The sequence below is a fragment of the Dreissena polymorpha genome, chromosome 2 (genome assembly GCF_020536995.1).
Source record: "Dreissena polymorpha isolate Duluth1 chromosome 2, UMN_Dpol_1.0, whole genome shotgun sequence".
Lineage (NCBI taxonomy): Eukaryota > Metazoa > Mollusca > Bivalvia > Myida > Dreissenidae > Dreissena > Dreissena polymorpha.
In genome coordinates this window covers 140,421,448-140,440,701 of record NC_068356.1, presented here as the reverse complement: position 1 = coordinate 140,440,701, position 19,254 = coordinate 140,421,448, and the positions used below count along the sequence as shown (strand labels likewise).

At 33.7% G+C, this 19,254-nt stretch overlaps 1 protein-coding gene across 1 annotated transcript in view; it reads right to left on the bottom strand.

The window, feature by feature from the left end:
* The window catches only part of LOC127869216 (uncharacterized), a 64,552-nt gene that overhangs the window by 18,777 nt on the left and 26,521 nt on the right, over positions 1–19,254 (bottom strand). The window contains exons 2-5 of the mRNA XM_052411592.1: positions 12,816–13,466; positions 7,499–7,639; positions 457–570; positions 49–88 (exon numbers count right to left, since the gene is read on the bottom strand). Coding sequence (XP_052267552.1) covers positions 49–88; positions 457–570; positions 7,499–7,639; positions 12,816–13,319 — 799 coding nt within the window. The 5' untranslated portion in view covers positions 13,320–13,466. The remainder of the gene's footprint in view (positions 1–48; positions 89–456; positions 571–7,498; positions 7,640–12,815; positions 13,467–19,254) is intronic.

Below are 19,254 nucleotides of genomic sequence, written 5' to 3'. Positions count from 1 at the left end.
AAAATTAATTACAAACTTTAAATTTTCATTGATATTATATATAGTTACCTTTTTTGACTTTTCCTGGAAGTTTAGTATTCGGAAAATCCTGAAAAATAATTTTAAGTACTGAAATAAGTAGCATATGTAACACAGTATAATGCAAAGATACGACTATACAAAGGATTTTATATCAATGTTGTTATTAGATATATGCATTTCTAATGCACAGTTCATGTTTGTATTTGAATAAACTATTAATTTGCACATTCATTTTAAGCTTGCTATTTATACTGTATTTTGAAACCGAACAACATTTTCAATATCAATGACATTCTGTTAAAACAACGGCACAATGTAAATTCTAACTGTCAAAGCAAATGTAGCACCGACCACTAAAAGAATATTGCACATAAATATTAATTTTGAAGCAGAGAAGGAAGATTCATTATGAAGTTCGACGTATTGATTACTTACCTGTCTTATCTGTTTGATATCCAATCCTTTTTCTGCTAGCTGCCTTATCTCCTTTATTTGCACCGACAGCTGCTGTATTTGATTTTGAACATCTTCATCATGTGGGTCTATCCGCTGATCACAAACAAGATATATTTAGATCTTTGAAATATAAATGTTTATATATGTATATATATTGAATACATATTCCTCCCGAACAATAGGACCATGATTTCCCACATGTGCTCACCTGAGTTCACAAACACCAATTGTTGAAAGATCGACCTGGTCATCTTGTTTTTGACGCAACCTGAACCAGACTCAAAAAATGGACTTCATATTGTAAATATTGACATCCTGACTTTTTTAAGATGTTTAAGCTTTGACCTCGTAACCTAGCTATTAGCATGCAACTAATCCACATTCAAAGTAGACCTATGTATTAAACGTTCAAGATAAACATTCTGACATAGATTTATCAGTTTGCGTCAGAAATGCTGCCCATAGAATGGTAAGAATGATTTTAGCTTCTGACCGTATGACATTGTTTTTCGACAAATGTGCCCTTGGCCATGATATTGTAAAGATAAACAATCCCAGGAAGTTTAATCAGGAATTAGTCATCAAAGTGACATCTGTGTGGCAGAAGGTTTTTCTTAGATTGGATCTTGTGACCATATTTTTATATGTACATTACCCATAATTAAATGTTTTCCGGACATTGTGAAGAATAACATTTTCACCATGTATCATGCAGATTGTGTTATAAATATGGCCTCTTTAATGCTTACTTGTTTTACATAAGCTTACACCTGGCAACCTCATTTTAAGACGCACGTGATCTAGATACAAATGCGCTCTAGGCATTGCAAAGATAAATATTCTTACCAAGTTACATCCACATAAGGTCATAAATAAAGCCTAAATGTGGTAACAAGGTGTTTTTAAGATTTGACCTGGCGGCCTAGTTTTTGAACGCACGAAAATAAGATTTGATATTAGCATAAACAAATTAAGATTGATTAGGTGTTGTGAAGAGTGATACATGAATGTGGCCTCAAGAGTGGTAACAAGGTTTTTCTAAGATTTGACATAGTGGCCTAGATTTCGGATTACAGTCATAAATGTTTCTTAGTGGAAACACGGTTTTGGAATTTATTAATATAACATTGAACAAAAGAGCCATTTTTTACATGGCCATCCCCGCCGAAATGTGTTTGCTTGTATAAGAACATTAATTTTTGAGAGTAGAATAATATTTGTAAAACATGGATACTGTGTCATCTATTTACATTTCAAGGATCAATTAGTTATATAGTGTTGGAGTTATGCTGTAGAGAATAAAAAATATAGAAATGAAAGAAAGGGAGGTAATTAAAAAGAAGATTATAATCAGCAACTGTTCTTGATGACTGTATTTTTCCTTAAACTCATCTATTCATGTTACAGTGAATACTTCAGTGTTCAAATTAAAATATTATTGAAAATTAGATAAAGGGATATATTAAAAATTGAAAAGCTAAAATACATAGTTGTCTTTATGTTTGTGAGACACAACGAATGTTCTTGATATATTTTAAGTTTCATGTTAAACATCCCTGAAATAAATTTAGAGTTAAACTCTGGACAAGAATTTAATGTAAAATTATTATTATATAAAGGGAGTTGCAAGTAAATCCATTCAGTAGATTTGGAGTTATGCTCCGAACACAAATTTACTATGCAATGAACACAAATTTACTATGAAATTAAATAAAATGTTTATTTTTAAAATTTCAAGTGAATCTCTTATATAGAAAGGGTTTATGTTTTAAGTTTCCAGTGAATCCTTTATATAAAATTAGAGTTATGCTTTGGACAAACATTTAATTTGAAATTAAATAAAGGGAGATAATTTATAAACTACGGTAGATAGAGTTATGGTATTTGGTCACTGCACTCTTCCTAGTTGTCATCTGTTTTTATTTGAAGTTTCAAGTTAATCCCTTCAGTAGATTTAGAGTTAATCCCTTCAGTAGATTAAGAGTTATGCTCCGGACAAAACGGATACAAATTAACTATGAAATTTAATAAAGGGGGATAATTCAAAAACTACGGCCGATAGAGTTATGGTTCATGTTCAATGCACTTCTACTAATTGCCATATGTTTATATTTCTAGTTTCAAGTAAATTCCTTCAGTAGATTTATAGTTTTGTTCCGGACAAACATTTACTTTGAAATTAAATAAAGGGAGAACATTCAACAATTAAGGTAGATAGAGTATGGTTCTTAGTCATTGCACTTTTCTTACGTGCCATCTGATTATATTTCATGTTTCAAGTAAATCCCTTCAGTAGATTTAGAGTTATGCTCCGGACAAAAATTTACTTTGAAATTATATTAAGGTAGATAATTAAAAAATCTAAGGTAGATAGAGTTATGGTTCTTTGTCACACCACTTCTCTAGTTGCCATCTGTTTACATTCTAAGTTTAAAGTAAATCCATTGAATAGATTTGGAGTTATGCTATGGACAAAGTTTCGGAGGGAAGGACGGACGGACAGACGGACGGACGGACAGACGGACAGAGACTAATACTATATCCCCTATGACATTTCGGCTGGGATAATAAGGTAAGAACAATACAATGTAAGTAGTCAAAATAGACTATAACTGCAATTCTATATTATAACGTTTGTCTTGCCACAGTCAAAAGGACAGAATGGTAAGGAATTTGCAATCTCTAGGGACTGATTCTGCTCAATAAAAATTTTGATTCTTGCATAGCTCTTCCTTGTTCAAAATGAATCATTATAATTAAAATAAATAATTCCAAGACAAGAAAATATTTTGGAATTACAACAATTTTAATATAATAGACGATAGACAATCAATAAGAAAACAATAAGATAGACCTAAACGAACGAAAAGTGTCCATAGAGCACCGATACACCAGAAGTCATCTTGTGTCTCAAAACTCAGCTTATGTCAAGCACAAAGTTTGTATGGCCAAATTTGACTTTGCCTTCTACGCATAGCCTTGACCTTTGATTTAGAGAGACGGTTGATTTTTAGTCTCCTCATGGTAGTCCTTGGGAGTACGCATTCATTAAATGGCATGATACATTGCACAATAACTGCCCATACATGCTGTGAAGCAAATTTGATCGTTGACCTCAACGTATGACCTTGAGCACTGAGGTACTTCGGACAAACATTTAATTTGTAATTAAATAAAGGGAGATAATTTAAAAACTACGGTAGATAGAGTTATGGTATTTGGTCACTGCACTCTTCCTAGTTGTCATCTGTTTATATTTGAAGTTTCAAGTTAATCTCTTCAGTAGATTTAGAGTTAATCCCTTCAGTAGATTTAGAGTCATGCTCCGGACAAAACGGATACAAATTAACTATGAAATTAAATCAAGGGAGAAAATTCAAACACTACGGCCGATAGAGTTATGGTTCATGTTCACTGCACTTTTACTAGTTGCCATATGTATATATTTATAGTTTCAAGTAAATCCCTTCAGTAGATTTATAGTTATGTTCCGGACAAACTTTTACTTTGAAATTAGATAAACGGAGAACATTCAACAACTAAGGTAGATAGGGTTATGGTTCTTAGTCATTGCACTTCTCCTACTTGCCATCTGATTATATTTCATGTTTCAAGTAAATCCCTTAAGTAGATTTAGAGTTATGCTCCGGACAAAAATTTACTTTGAAATTATATTAAGGGAGATAATTAAACAACTAAGGTAGATAGAGTTATGGTTCTTTGTCACTGCACTTCTCCTAGTTGCCATCTGTTTACATTCTAAGTTTAAAGTAAATTCATTGAATAGATTTGGAATTATGCTATGGACAAAGTTTCGGAGGGAAGGACAGACGGATGGACGGTCGGACGAACAGAGACTAAAACTATATCCCCTTCGGACTTTTCGGCTGGGATAATAAGGTAAGAACAATACAATGTAAGTAGTCAAACATAGACTATAACTGCAATTCTATATGATAAAGTTTGTCTTGCCACAGTCAAAAGGACAGAATGGTAAGGAAGTTGCAATCTCTAGGGACTGATTCTGCTCAATAAAAATTTTGATGCTTGCATAGCTCTACCTTGTTCAAAATGAATCATTATAGTTAAAATAAATAATTCCAAGACAAGAAACTATGTTGGAGCTACAACAATTACAATATAATAGAATATAGGAAATCAATAAGATAACAATAAAATAGACCTAAACGAACGAAAAGTGTCCGTAGAGCACCGATACACCAGAAGTCATCTTGTGTCTCAAAACTCAGCTTATGTCAAGCACAAAGTATTTATGGCCAAATTTGACTTTGCCTTCTACGTATAGCCTTGACCTTTGATTTAGAGAGACGGTTGATTTTTAGTCTCCTCATGGTAGTCCTTGGGAGTACGCATTCATTAAATGGCATGATACATTGCACAATAACTGCCCAAACATGCTGTGAAGCAAATTTGATCGTTGTCCTCTACGAATGACCTTGAGCACTGAGGTAAGGAGCCACTCATAAATCAGTCTCCTCATTTTGATCATTATTGTTAAAGCATCATCAAATACCATGACACACGACAAAAATACAGTCCTTTGTTTCATGGAAGAAATTGGCCTTTGAACTATAAGTATGACCTTGAACTTTGAGATTGGATGATAAGTGTTACATGCGTCTTTTAATGTATATGTTGTCTTATAAAAAACTGCATTGGTTCAAAGTAATGACAAAACCCATCAATGAATGGCAAGGTTATGACTAAGACAGGAATTTATGCTGTTTTATGGCAAAATTGATTTTTAATTTCAAGCGGTGCCTTGATCTTTGAGGTTACGTGACGGTTATTACACCCTACAGTTGCCTTAATATGGTGAACATTTGTGCGGTTATTTCAAAATTTATCAAAAAAAGGTTAACAAGTTAGGTCTGAGGGAGGATTTTTCCAAGCTATTCTATGGTTAAATTTGACCTTTGAATTCTAAGTTTGGCAAGGCAACGGTGTTATGGAAGACATTTCATTTTATGATGGAGTACCAAGCTGTGTTCCAAATCCATCAATATAATGCAAATTTATGGCTTAAACAAGACATTGCCCACGGAAAAACATACGAAGAGATGGAATTGGCAACTTCTATATAGTATCCACATACGCCATCGTTAACGTGGTCATTAAAAAAATTTGGACATCTATAACACAAGCATACATATGATACACACAAGGAAACTGGATTTTCATTAATATCATTACATTAAAAGAGAAGTAACAGCGTTTACCATATAATCAATATTGACAGGAGATGTTTATTACTCGAGTGGCAACACGACTTTTCCAAGATAATACCTGGTTACTCTCTTTGAAAGCACATGAGCAAGATAAGGACTCGGCATTGATATTGTTAAGTTTAAAAATAAGACAAAGTCACACCAAGATTATAATTCTGGCCTCTAAACTGGTAACAATGTTTTTCTAAGATTGAACATGGTGAACCAGATTTTTGACGCAAAAGCTTTGAAGGGAGCCTCGAAAATGATAATATAAATATGCAGATTAAGTTCTCTAAAGATTGGGCCATACATGTGGCCTGTAGATTAATAGCAAGATAATTTACAAAAATTTTACCTGGTACCTGGTTAGTTAGTCTTTAAACGCATGTGAACCAAGTTTTGACTTGTCCTAGACATTTTAATAGTAAACATTCTGACCTTTATTTATTAAGATGGAGTCATAAATGTTGCTTAAATAGTGACAGTAAGGTTTTTCAAAAAAATCATCTCGTGACACAGTGTTTGAACGCACGTTTTTTGCAGGATCTAATTTCAGTCTTGATATTTCCCAGATAACATGTTCTACCAAGTTTCATCAAGATTGGATGTAAATTGAGGACTCCTGAGTGATTTCGAGCTAAACACACATAGAGTACCGCAAATCACACGACCCTGGACATTGGGTGATCAAAATCGCTCACCATAAGCACTTAGGTCTCAGGTGAGCTAAAGACAACAAGTTTGGTACAGTTTCAAATTGCGTTCTGTATTGGGAAAAACAAATGCATATTTTGCTTTGGCAAAGAGGCCAATTATCGGACCCGTGAAAGCAGTACAAAAAGGCCGGTACAATGAAATATTTGACATTAAACACCCTAGGTATGGCCGATTCAAACACTAAGAGGTATAATTTAAAAACAAATTTGCGCAGAAAGCCCTAAATGGTTTTACATGTCCAATAATACACTGCTTGTTCACCCTTGTTCGAGAAGATTTGTCCATATTACCGTCTTCCGTCTTCAAATTCGTTATAAATAATGTGACCCCAGGGCATAATTTGAACACAATGCGTGCAATTTTCACTATACAGTGTTGAACACTACATTTTGAACGTTCGACCATTGCCGTTTTAAAGCTTTTAACTATTTAAGATTTTGTGACTCATGGATTGCCAGTTCTGTCCCTATGGATAATTAGAGGTCCGATATGTGATGTCACCACGTTTTATAAAATCGCTAAAGCTTCTTACTTACTTTATGTCAATGCAAATTATGGGACCCTTGGGGCCCGGCAAGTCTTGATCAAATGGGCATTTAAACAAACTGTAAATGGGACTACGTTCTTCACATCATTAATGAGGGACACTATATGGCGTTACATACAATCGTTAGAGCTTCGTACTTACTTAGTATCAATTCTAATCAGAACCACGTTATGATGCTGCATACCAAATATAAGATCTCTTTGGCATGTGGTTTCAGAGATTTTTAGACGACAACGTTCAGTAAAACTTCAAATATCAAAGCCTGGGCCTTGTGGTTTTGAATAGTATTTCTAAATTTGCCAGGTAATGTACGTCAATATAAACCATTTGATATCTGGAGTCTTGCCAGTTTTAGCTGAGGGGCACAATTTAGGCAAACAGTTTAGACGACAAGTAAAAGATGTTATACACAATATATAAATATTACATTATTTGTAAAAAATTAGTAAATAACACACAAATTAACACCTATTGCCAACAATTGTTAGAGTTAAGAAGCTTTTTGTATAAAGATCTTAATACATACCTTGGGATAAAGGACAAGAGGATCAAATGCCAGGGGTGTATAGACTGACATCAATTGACTAAGAAACTGGTAAATCATGTTATCCTGCTCCAAAATTATCTTAGCTCCGGAATGGTATAGTTCGTTGCGAAACTCACCAATCTACAAACAAATATAGAATAAAAGGTTACTTCCTGATGTTTATTAATACATGTATATCAGGCGGGGTTTAGAAGAAAAGAAAAGTGAATCTTGTCGAGCCGATAATTGCGTCGAGCTTCAGCTATAAGAAAAACACATGGCAGTAGCCCGTTTGTCTATTTATCATAAAAATAATAAAATACAATATTAACGCTCATTGTTTGTATTGCAATTGAACATGGTGTATTTAGCATTATGTGTAACGTTTTCGGCAATTTCTTGCTTATTTCTAAAACAAAGGTGTGTGTTTGTATAGCGTTTTTTGTCTGAAATGTACTGCAGCTTAATAGCAATGTTTGTTTTTTTAATTTTTTTATTCATTCCTACCGAAAATGATGAATTTACATTTAAATCCATGTAATAATGAATATCTCCAACTATTGAGTGATATAAATGCCTACTGCTGTGATATGAAAAAGGGCTCAAATGACCCTAGATCACTCCGATGTGTAATAAGTGTGGCAAGGTTTGAACCCGGGACCTTTAAAGAGCTTTGTGCAGGATCACACTGTAATTTCACACAATATGTAAGATATGTGCTTTATGGTTACTGAGCTTAACTTTAAATGTAATACGCAATGCATGTTGTAACAGTCAAATATCAAATATTTAACCAAAAACCCCTCTGCATGGCCAAATTTGACTCCAAAAAATACTTTTTACTGTCAACTACATGATGTAACATGTCAAATATTACTCGTGTTGTTCATGTTGTTAAACTATAGTATACATAATTTGTATATTTGTCAAATTGTTATATATATTGATAACAATATGTTACACTAACACAAAATAGGTAAGAAAAATTATAAATTGAAGACAATTTCATAAAATGCAGCAATGACAAATTAGCGCCCCGAGCCGATTGTGACGAAGATATTGTCCTTCATTAACCAAAGTATTCGTCCTTTTATAAGGATCGGAGTAAGTGTTCGTGTGTCGTATGAATATATATCGTTGCTGAAAATTAAAATGATCCGTATAACTAAATTCAGATTCACATCATACATGCATGATAAACATACTGGCGAATTTGACTGTACATACATTTTCGATTTTAGAATGGAATCTCTGGCTTATTTTGCATTTTCGACACATGTTCTTCTTAACCTTTATTTTATTGAAATATATGTATTATTAGTTGTTTTTACAAATTTTATATAAGTTCATAAATATTTGACCAAATCGTGCATACTAAGAAGATGACTTCTTTCAGTATATAAGTCCTTATGAATAATGTGATCAAATGTCATTATTTGAACATTTTTGTACAGTTTCACTATGAAACGTAAATATATAAATATAGAGTCTATTAGCACCGAGGCATTTGCTGAGTTTGACATAAACATTTCGAGGGTTAAGTTTGCGTTGTATCACCCTGTATGGAGTTTGACATTTATTTTATTACAACACACAAACAAACCGTAACTTACGATATAAAACGATAAAATTATCATTGTATTTATCTTCCATATGCAAATAATGTTTAGCGAAAGCTAAATACAGATATAGTTTGCATATCTCGCGACGCTGCAATGATTTTCGCCTATTGCATGTATTTATGATCATTTTTATATCATTTGATCGATTCAAACCCGATTTTGACTAGGTTTTCGATGTCAACCTTGATAAAAAATATATTTGAATGAATTTATGTAAAGTGTATTTATCGCTATACGATTTACATGCAAAACAACGATATATTCATCGAACTGGGACTTTAACACGAATTAAGGTATATAGGGGTACCTAATATAGTATTTTATATAAATACGGCATTTATTTAACGTCTCATACAAGGAAATATATAGCAACATTAATTGCGAGGTATACACAATTTCAATTTCAGACGTGATTGTCGTTTTCGATATAAGACCTTATTGTTACATTTGATTGCATTACCTCCCCTACAACCCCTCATAGTAATTAAAGTCGCCTAGAACGCGGGGTTGTATGCAGACCCCGTTTGTATTATTGACCCCTTAAGTATAGTCTGAACGGTCGGACCAGTCCCGTATTTTCTCCTTCTATTTCTTTGTTAAAAAATGTTGAATAAACCGAACTCTCTAAAAACCGGAAACCGAACGGATATCTCTGTGAATTTTGTCATTTTCAACGGAAAATACATTGAGTACACCGGACGGTCCAGATTCTCAAGATGCATGAGGCGTGAAAATTGCAATACTTAGTCAGCACAGCGCGTGCAGTGTCACATATTTTGCTCGCGCAATCATCGATACTCGGATTAAACATACCATAAAGATGTTAAGTCGTTACCGCGCTAAAGAAGTCCGATTAAATAATGTAAAACAAACTGTGAATGTCTATTATAGATGTGCGGTAACACCAACAAGTGATTGAATCGATCGTTTTATTGTTTAATTACAAAATTAATGCATGCCGTTGCGACGATCACTTTCTTGTGATCTTCTCGGCTACTTTAAAAGATGTTATAGCCATGTTTGTAACGCTTAAATGGTTGTTTGTTTGTTTGTCAGATAAAACTGTGAGAAATATGACCGTTAAATATCGACCCATATGTCTGCAAATTCATTAATTGCCTTTTCTTAATTTCAAACGCATCTTCAGCATTAATATTCTCAAATCTACAAGTCTTCTCAAATCGTTATTCGTCAAAATTGTCCTTGAGGTTCAATTAAAGGGATCTTTTCACGCTTTGGTAAATTGACAAAATTGAAAAAAGTTGTTTCAGATTCGCAAATTTTCGTTTTGGTTATGATATTTGTGAGGAAACAGTAATACCGAACATTTACCATGCTCTAATATAGCCATCATATGCATCTTTTGACGATTTTAAAACCTAAAAATTATAAAGCGTTGCAACGCGAAACGATTGAATAATTTGGAGAGTTCTGTTTTTGTCGTTAAATTTTGTGAAACTACGAAGATTGCTTATATAAGGTATAAAATACGTTTAGCATGTGTTCTCGGCGGAAAAGCTCAGTAGGTTAAAGCGTTTTTACTTCAGGACTCTGGCAGGACTCCAGAGGTCACTGGTTCGAAACCTGCTCCGGGCAATGTTCTTTTCCTCTTTTTAATTTTATTCTTGATTTTTTACTGGAGCTTTTACGATCCAATGTTTACATTTATCAATATAAAGCATTTAATGAATAAGTTAAAAAAATGCCAAAATCTGTGAAAAGGCCCCTTTAATTCAGAGCTAATTATAGCGAACTCGAACACGACTCACTCGCCTATATTACAAATGTCACGTATGCACATTTATAAAGCACCACACTCACTTTGGGCTTAATTAAAACAAGTCGGTATGGAATGTTTTTTTGCTATTAATCGAATAAAAACACATTTTTTGAAGAATGCTTTTAAGATAAACCTTTCATGAGTACAGTTTTCACATGGTACATGTATATGGTTTGTTTTATTCTTATATGATTTTGTACACAATGCATTAAATGTATATTTCGGCAATATGCATACTCTTGGTAAACCGGAACTCTCTGAAAACCGGACGATCAGGCCGGTCCCCAGACCGTATGGTTTACAGAGAGTCTACATGCATATATATATAAATAAATAAATAAATAAATAAATAAATATATATATATATATATATATATATATATATATATATATATATATATATATATATATATATATATATATATATATATATACAACAAATAACGCGATAATTGCTTGGTTTATTGAAGAAAAGAGCAGTGGTGACATATTTATTTGCACTGTTTTGAAATGCAATATTTATAATGTCTGAAAAATAAATAGACATTCACGGATACGTTCGGACCGGTCATTGCGATTTCGAAAAATATACGATTATCTGGTGAGCACGTGCAAAATAAAGTATTTTTTTAAATAAAGTTACGTAAGGTATACTAAACACTAAATATTAAACGTCTGTTCCGTGCGGTTTAAGAGCCGATGTGTACTGCTATTTATTATATAAGACTTTCAATAAGAATGGTAGGTTTGTCCCTATGATCATGATGTAAGAAATTATGTAGAGGAGCATTGTCTGATGTCAAATTATAAAATAATGCTACCTTAGAGGAGAGTATGTGTACAGTTATTAACTATACAGTCTGTATAAATCATGGGCGTGGTCAGTTTTGTCACCTAAAGTGTTATTTGAACGATCCTTGTTAGGACTAATATCTTATGCTATATACCAAATAGCAAAGCCCTGTGCCTTATGATTCCATAGATGCTTTGTTTTAATTATTTACAATATAAGTCTATGTAAATCTTTTCATCCCTGGGCGTGGTTAGTTTCGACCCCATAGGAACAATTTGAACAAACGGTGTACAGGAACATCATCTGATTTTACTTTCGAAATTACTAGTAAACAATCGGGTACTAAATATTCAGGAGAACATGATACACATTAACTACTGTATAAACCTATTTAAAGCATGTTACTACGAGGGCGAGGCCAATTTATACCCCACCGGCATAATTTTAACAAACTTAATAAAATACCTCTTTATAATATTGCATCCCAACGTTAAAGTCCTGACCTTTATGGTTTCTTTTTTTCATTTTTAATATATGCCTTTTTCGCCTCTTAAAACCTACCAATCGAGAGATGTTGTTCGAATAAAACGTTTACGGCGGACACATGAAACATTGCGATTCAAAAAGCTCACCATTAGCAATGTCCAAGTAAGCTAACAAGCTATCAGCAACGTTTGTATAAGTCTGATATCATCGCACTTGCCCTGAATTAACTCGGGACCTATCGCAGCAAAAGCTGACACCTTACCTCTACAACCCGCAGGTTTTTAAAAGTAGATGGTTTAAACACGGCAAGACATGTTTTTACAAAATTGTCGATACAAAATATTACAAACGCTGTAGTATTTTTCAGGTAATAATTATCAATAAATAAACCTATAGTCTTATTTTCTTAACATCAAGGATTGCTAAATTGTTCGTTTGACAACAACGCGTATACTTTTTTTATCAATATTATACTTGCATTTAAATTGTCATTTTTTCCATGCTGTGAACGCTTTTCTATATCGCGAATTTATTTAAATGCATTTAACAAGAGAACATGTACCTGTTTCAACACCAAATGTATGCAAAATGTATGTAAAAGTTAATATGTTAAAACGTAACATTTAAAATGCTTACCTGCTCGATGACAGTAATGGTAATGCTTTTTTCTCCCATCTTGTTCCTAAAACTTTTGCTATTCGTGCATATCTGGATGAGTTCAGCTACTCCAGCCTCTTCTATACTCAATGTATCATTGATTCCAGGTTGTTTAACAAAACATTTCATGATTTCCCAAGGACCTTTTTCAATGTCTGCCCACAATTCACTCCGTGTATTCGACCACATTGGGCTGAGGCCCACGTGTTCCTTTGTTATAAGATTAACCATTTCGCCACACGCTCCGTTTTCTGGGCATTGAATTGTCACAGACTCTTTGCTATGCTTAGGTTGAAGTGTGCGTATATCACAACTTTTACATTGGTATTTGACCTTACAATTCGTTGTGATGTTTTTCAAACTGGCATCATAAAAATGGAAAAAACAATCTTTAATTAATGGAATTAAGGCCGATTTGAAATGATCCAATGCCATCTGAACTTTTACCCAGTTTTGAAACTCATCTTCTGGCTTGGAAGCCATAGTGTAACTTTAATATTTCTTACTGACTATCTTGATTCACTCTTTAATATTGACGACCCAACTCTGGTGTGGATTGGAACAAAACGTACTGTACGATGTTCTATGAGGTCATGACGTAATTCATAGTCTGCAACACACTACCGTCAACTGAAATGACAGTACAGAAATGGTATACTTTCATAAGAATGCACACAATTTCAAGGGTATGTGTGACATATGAGTTAAGGTAATAGTTGTTGTTTTTGAAGATTACATTGATTTGGAACGTTTTCTTGTTTTGTGTATTTTACGCAATTATTTTTTATATATAATTTCTTAAATACTAGCAGGTTAGGAAATTGAGTATTACACTGTACATACAAACATTATACTATTAAAGTAAGCTCACAACAAAATCGGAATTTGTCTACAACGTGAAGCACGTGGACGAATTGATACAAGTAAATCGGACAACATACATATATAATAAAACAATTGTAAATATTGAATGACAATGAAGATGCTTCTGATGATACTATATTAATGGTAGCAATAGTCACAAACGTGTTTCATTATGTTCTAATCATGGTTTGATACCAATTATTCATTTTTGAAAATGTAAAGACCTTTCCCTCAAAATCACCTTTCTATTGTATGTATTTGGTAACAACTACCTTGACCCGACAGGCCGAAAATGCAATCCCCAGATCGGCCTGCATGTTCCTTACTACTTATGAACAATTTTGAAAGCATGTACATGCCTCGATTATTAAAAACTGGCAACATGTATTAATGCTAGGTTAAAAAAGCAACCAACGTTTTAAAGAAATACATCAATGGATCACGATTGAAAACATTATTATTCTAAACAATTTTATGCACAGATTTCTTTAAATTTAAAAAATGCAAGCTTCATAAAATTGTTACGAAGCGCATTACACATATTTTATTCGTGTATGCATTGGGTTCAACAAAAGTATATATATTGATGTTTTAAAAGCTATGTTGTAGCAAACAGCGTTCTTTTTTTCTTCTTACCAAATGGCTGTTTGTAACAAAGTTGAGAAGTTCGCGACTCAGATTTTCAAAAAAATGTAAACGTTCGCGACCCATTTATCACAATTTTGAACACGTCGACAATCATGTTTTTTTCACAATATTAAACATTTACGACTTAGCTTTTACAAAATGAGTGGGTCAAGGCCGCTTCAAAAAGATTAGGGTGGGGGGAACCCTGAGTGATAAGTGTAAAATGCATTGTTAATCTACAAATAACAAGTTTTACAGCGTTTTCGATTGTTTCCCTTTCTCCATTCCGAAAAAGGTTCCTTTTGTAAAGTATACTTTATTATTTCCCCGTTCACTCTGTTTAAGCTTTTACATAATTATAAACAACAACAACCTGACCCATATAATCAACAAACGCATTATCTATCATTTCCTTCTGCATCATAAAAATCATATTTTGTTAGATCTTAACGTTTGATACACTATATAATACAAACATTTTACCTGGACTTACTACAGCTACAAATATTAACAACAACTTAACTTATTTAACACTACTACAAAACCACTTAATTTGCCATGATACTACTGTTTGTAGTTATTTCAAATGTATGACGAATCTGCAAGCATGGCGTAAAATAAATAAATGTAGACATATTACACAAATAATTAACTGATATTGTGGAGCAGTTTCACTTTTATTCCCGATTCCTGGACACTTTTTACAAGATATAACACATGTTTAAAAACGAATAAGAAATGCAGAATTGGAATACTGTTATAGTAAGCAGGCATAACATCAGCAATCCAGTTTCGCTCTGAAGATTAAATTCGCTAAAATTGAAAGTCAGGCACGTTTGGCCTTTGACACAATGCATCACAATTTCGGAATATTCCAATGTTCCGTATTTGATACTGTACATTGGAAAGACCTATACTTCAGCAGAGTATTCTTATTCATGGGTTCAGATCCTATGAAAAGACAAAACAAGAAGAGATTTTATGGCATCGAAACATGTGTCCAGCATCAGTTTTTTTAAATTTAATTCAATTCAAATGTCTTACCCGTGTTTCGTTTTATTCAACAAATAAAGTGGTTAAGGGTCAGGTGAATCGCACTTCGATGTTATAATTGCGTTAAGAAGAGTGATCTCTATGAGTAAAACTACTTAAAGAGAGTTTTCCATCCGCTTATTCTTTTTAAGTTTTTGGCCACACATTTAGAATCATATTGATGATGCGATTATAATGCAATCCATGAAATTTTTGAATAACAACTCTGTATTTTCCTCTTAAAGACACCTTCTCTCACGTTTTCAAGAGCTCCTTAAAAAATAACATAAAGCGGACCCGGTCTCAAAGCAAACGTACCCGATGCAAAAAGCGTGTTTTCCCAATCACCAATAATAACTTTCTTTCCATTTACGAAGAAATAAGTATAGAAATAAGTTATTGAGTGTTTATTTTCATTTAAATCAAGCGTTTTAGATAGAGAATTACAATATGGATGTTTTTTGTAACATGCGGAGACTAGCATTTCGGCCCTCAATTACATAGACTCCCTCCGAACATTGCTCCATCATATAAGATTGGAAAATAAAGTTAAAAATACGTAATTCGTCTAGATATGGAAGAATAACAAGTGTAAATGTCATAGGAACTAAAACGGGGGTTTATACTGTTTTAAACCATTGGTTATACTGCTATTGGAGTTGTTTTCGGCTTTGTCAAACCAATAAACACCTGGGAGCTTACTGATTTTGAATGGCTGGCAAATTAAACTATACAGTATTCTGGATCAGCTGGCGCTTTCGGCATTAATGTCACCATTTACTAACTATTTTCCCTATATAATTCAATGTTAAAGCGAAATCTTCAAGCGAAAATAAATTCAATATTTTGCACATAGAGACCCACATAACAATACTTTTTCTTGACGGGAATTCAAAGCTGAATCGATTTAAGCAATTCAAAATCAGCTATCCGACCATTACATCAGGTATCTTGTGTTACATCAATCAAATGATCACCTTGCCAAGGCACTTGTAATAAATAATCTTGTCCGAGTCATATACTTCAATGCAAAAACAATACTGGGCCCAGTCGAGCTTCAAAGATATGGAGCAGAATATTGCTCATCTTGAGGTAGAGGACCTCGAAACCATCCGTCAATTTATCTTTCAGACACATCTGCAGCCTAATTTCTAGATCTGATAAGCACGAACATTGAGGAAAATTGTTGAGTATTTGAGGTCAACCAAGTTGTTTGCTCTCCTTGCAAAACAGAGAGCATCTCAGCACCTTCATTACATGGATTGATGAAACCATGACTGCGAGGGACCATTTTATTGGTAAATATTAAGTGCTGACGGCCATCCAGCAATAATGCATCGCCAAAGGTATCGACACCACCCGATGTAAGTTTGTTTGTTTCGATGTTATTAGCGGGGCATTGTCAGGTACTATTGAAAATTTTACTTACTTGCTGTTGTGATTGGTATTTATTATTCTATTTATCAAAGTTGCAATTATTATTATTGTTACTATTATGGTTTTCTGGCCAAATGTAGAATTTCATTTTTTGTCTCGATCAAATCCAATTAGTAACTTGAAAAATGAGAAAAGGGAGGACAAAACCTTGTTTTTTAACTTCAGGTGTCCTACGAAAGATTCGGCATCTCACACGAAAATGCATGTATATGACCTTTAGAAACCACAGACTTGCCCTATGCCTTAAATACCTGATGAAGAACAATCCTCTGCTAGTTTCAGCAGATGCTCTGCTGCTCTCCATGTGTAAATTGTTCCACTATTGACCACTGAGGTTTAGTGTGTTCAGGAATGTCCAAGAAGCCTACGGAGATGCCCAACCTACTCGGTACCTGTTGCTACTACCAGATGGCTTTCCCATGGAGAAGCATGCAAACGTTTTGTAGAACGCTATGCTGCCTGTTTGAGCTTCCTTGATGCCATCAACAATGAGAAAAGGGCCAGTTATTTTGCATAACTGCTGAATGTGGCATACAAAAACATTGTTACCAAGATATTGCTGCTATTAGATGTCCAGGTGCCTGTCAACATACTAAGACTGGCCCTCCAAAGTTCTGAAAGCTACTTCTTAGACGTTGAAACAAACGTTCAACCAGTTTGCGCTGCTTTAGACTCATCACGTGTGTATTTGCAGTCTTGTAGAAAAGAAATATATTTTGCACGCGCACATCAACTTTTTGATGAAATAGAGGAAAGAACTGACCTAAGAAGGAACATGAGAGATGAAGTAGACGTTAGTCCTTACATATTTCTTGAGACAGTGGGAATAGCATTCATCAACAGTTTGAAGGCGGATATGCTGAATTCCTTTGTTTGCCACCCAGATTTGGAGCCATTCAAGGCGTTTGATCCACGGCACCTTCCCGATGGTGATGTGGAGCGTGTAATCCATGGAAATGTAAGTAATATTTATATGAACGTTGTTTAATTTTGTTGGTTTGTTTACCCCATTTGATACAGTTTGAATTAAAATTTTAAAGTTTCAAGGGTCATACAACAATACATGCTTTTATTTAATCTTAACAGTTTGACTGTCAATTATGTTTATGGCATTTTGGTAGGTTTTCTTTGGCTACAAATGACTGGCTGGATGTATTAGCAGACAAGTATGAAGAAGGCGTTTTCAAGGGTAACACGACAGTCTGCCCAGCTAAAATCCACTCCAAGATGCTAATCAGGAACCAGTACAGTGGTTTCAAGTCCCATATGTACATGATGAGGTACAACAGTCTTCTAACTGTTACGTTAAAAGTTAATGTTTTACTCATGTTTTTGGTTTATTTAATGCCTTGGTGTACACTTCTGTATATTAAGAAAAAAAGGTTTAATATGTTTAATATGTGACGTTCGCAGTGACTTTGGATATTGTTGCAAAAATGACGCTGTTTAGAAAAACGTTATTTTAAAATGTCAATGGGATTTGGGCCGATAACACGCTTTTTAAAGCTACGATTCCCATTTAAACAACTATTTTACTACTTAAATTTTTAATTATAAGACAACACGTGTACACGTAATACTTTTCTTAAGAAATTTGATTATATTTTGTTTTATCTATGACTGCGATATTGACAAAAGCCCTCACACACTTTGTCGCTTTGTCGGTTTGAAAAATGGCGCGGTACATGTACTCAACTGAGAAGTCTTTAAACGAAATAAATGGCTAAATGTTAATAATACGTTAAAAACACGGTTGATAAATGGAAGGATACATCGTCAGAATGGTAAGTGTTGATTTTAAATTGTCTTTATTTGTTAGAAGTGAAATTCAGACATTTTAGGGCATATGTCTTTGTTATCATATTATCAGCATCGTGCGACTTGTAGTTAATAAAAAGAGTGAAAACATATGTAACGACAAAATCAATGAACCACAACTCCTTACCTAAGTATTCAAGATAATCGTTTTTAATATGTTAAAAATAGCCTGAATACACCCGATTAATTGACAGTCAAAATTATGTCTAACAAGTCACATTAACATGTTAGCAGTGAACAATACTTATCAAATCAAAACCATACATGAATATTTGGATGGCAATGAGCAAGATTAACAAATAGATGTAGGCGATGAGTCGGAATATTCTGGTTATTACTAAGTTTCTTCAAATTTCCTTTAACATGTTGAAATTTATTTCATTGAATGTTCTTCTCGAGTCACCAGTAACAAAAACAACTTGAAGAGCTCCTTGAAAAGACACGTGGCTGTCGGCACCTGTACTTAAAGGGACCGACACCACGAATGACGAAAAAAGAAAATATCTAAAATACTGCATTTTTTAGAATTATTAGTTTATATTGACTAAAATATCACGACTGGTATATTACATTACTTGCAAAAAGTTAATATTTTCAGTATATTCGGTAATACAATTTCGCGATGTGAATTCGAAAGTAC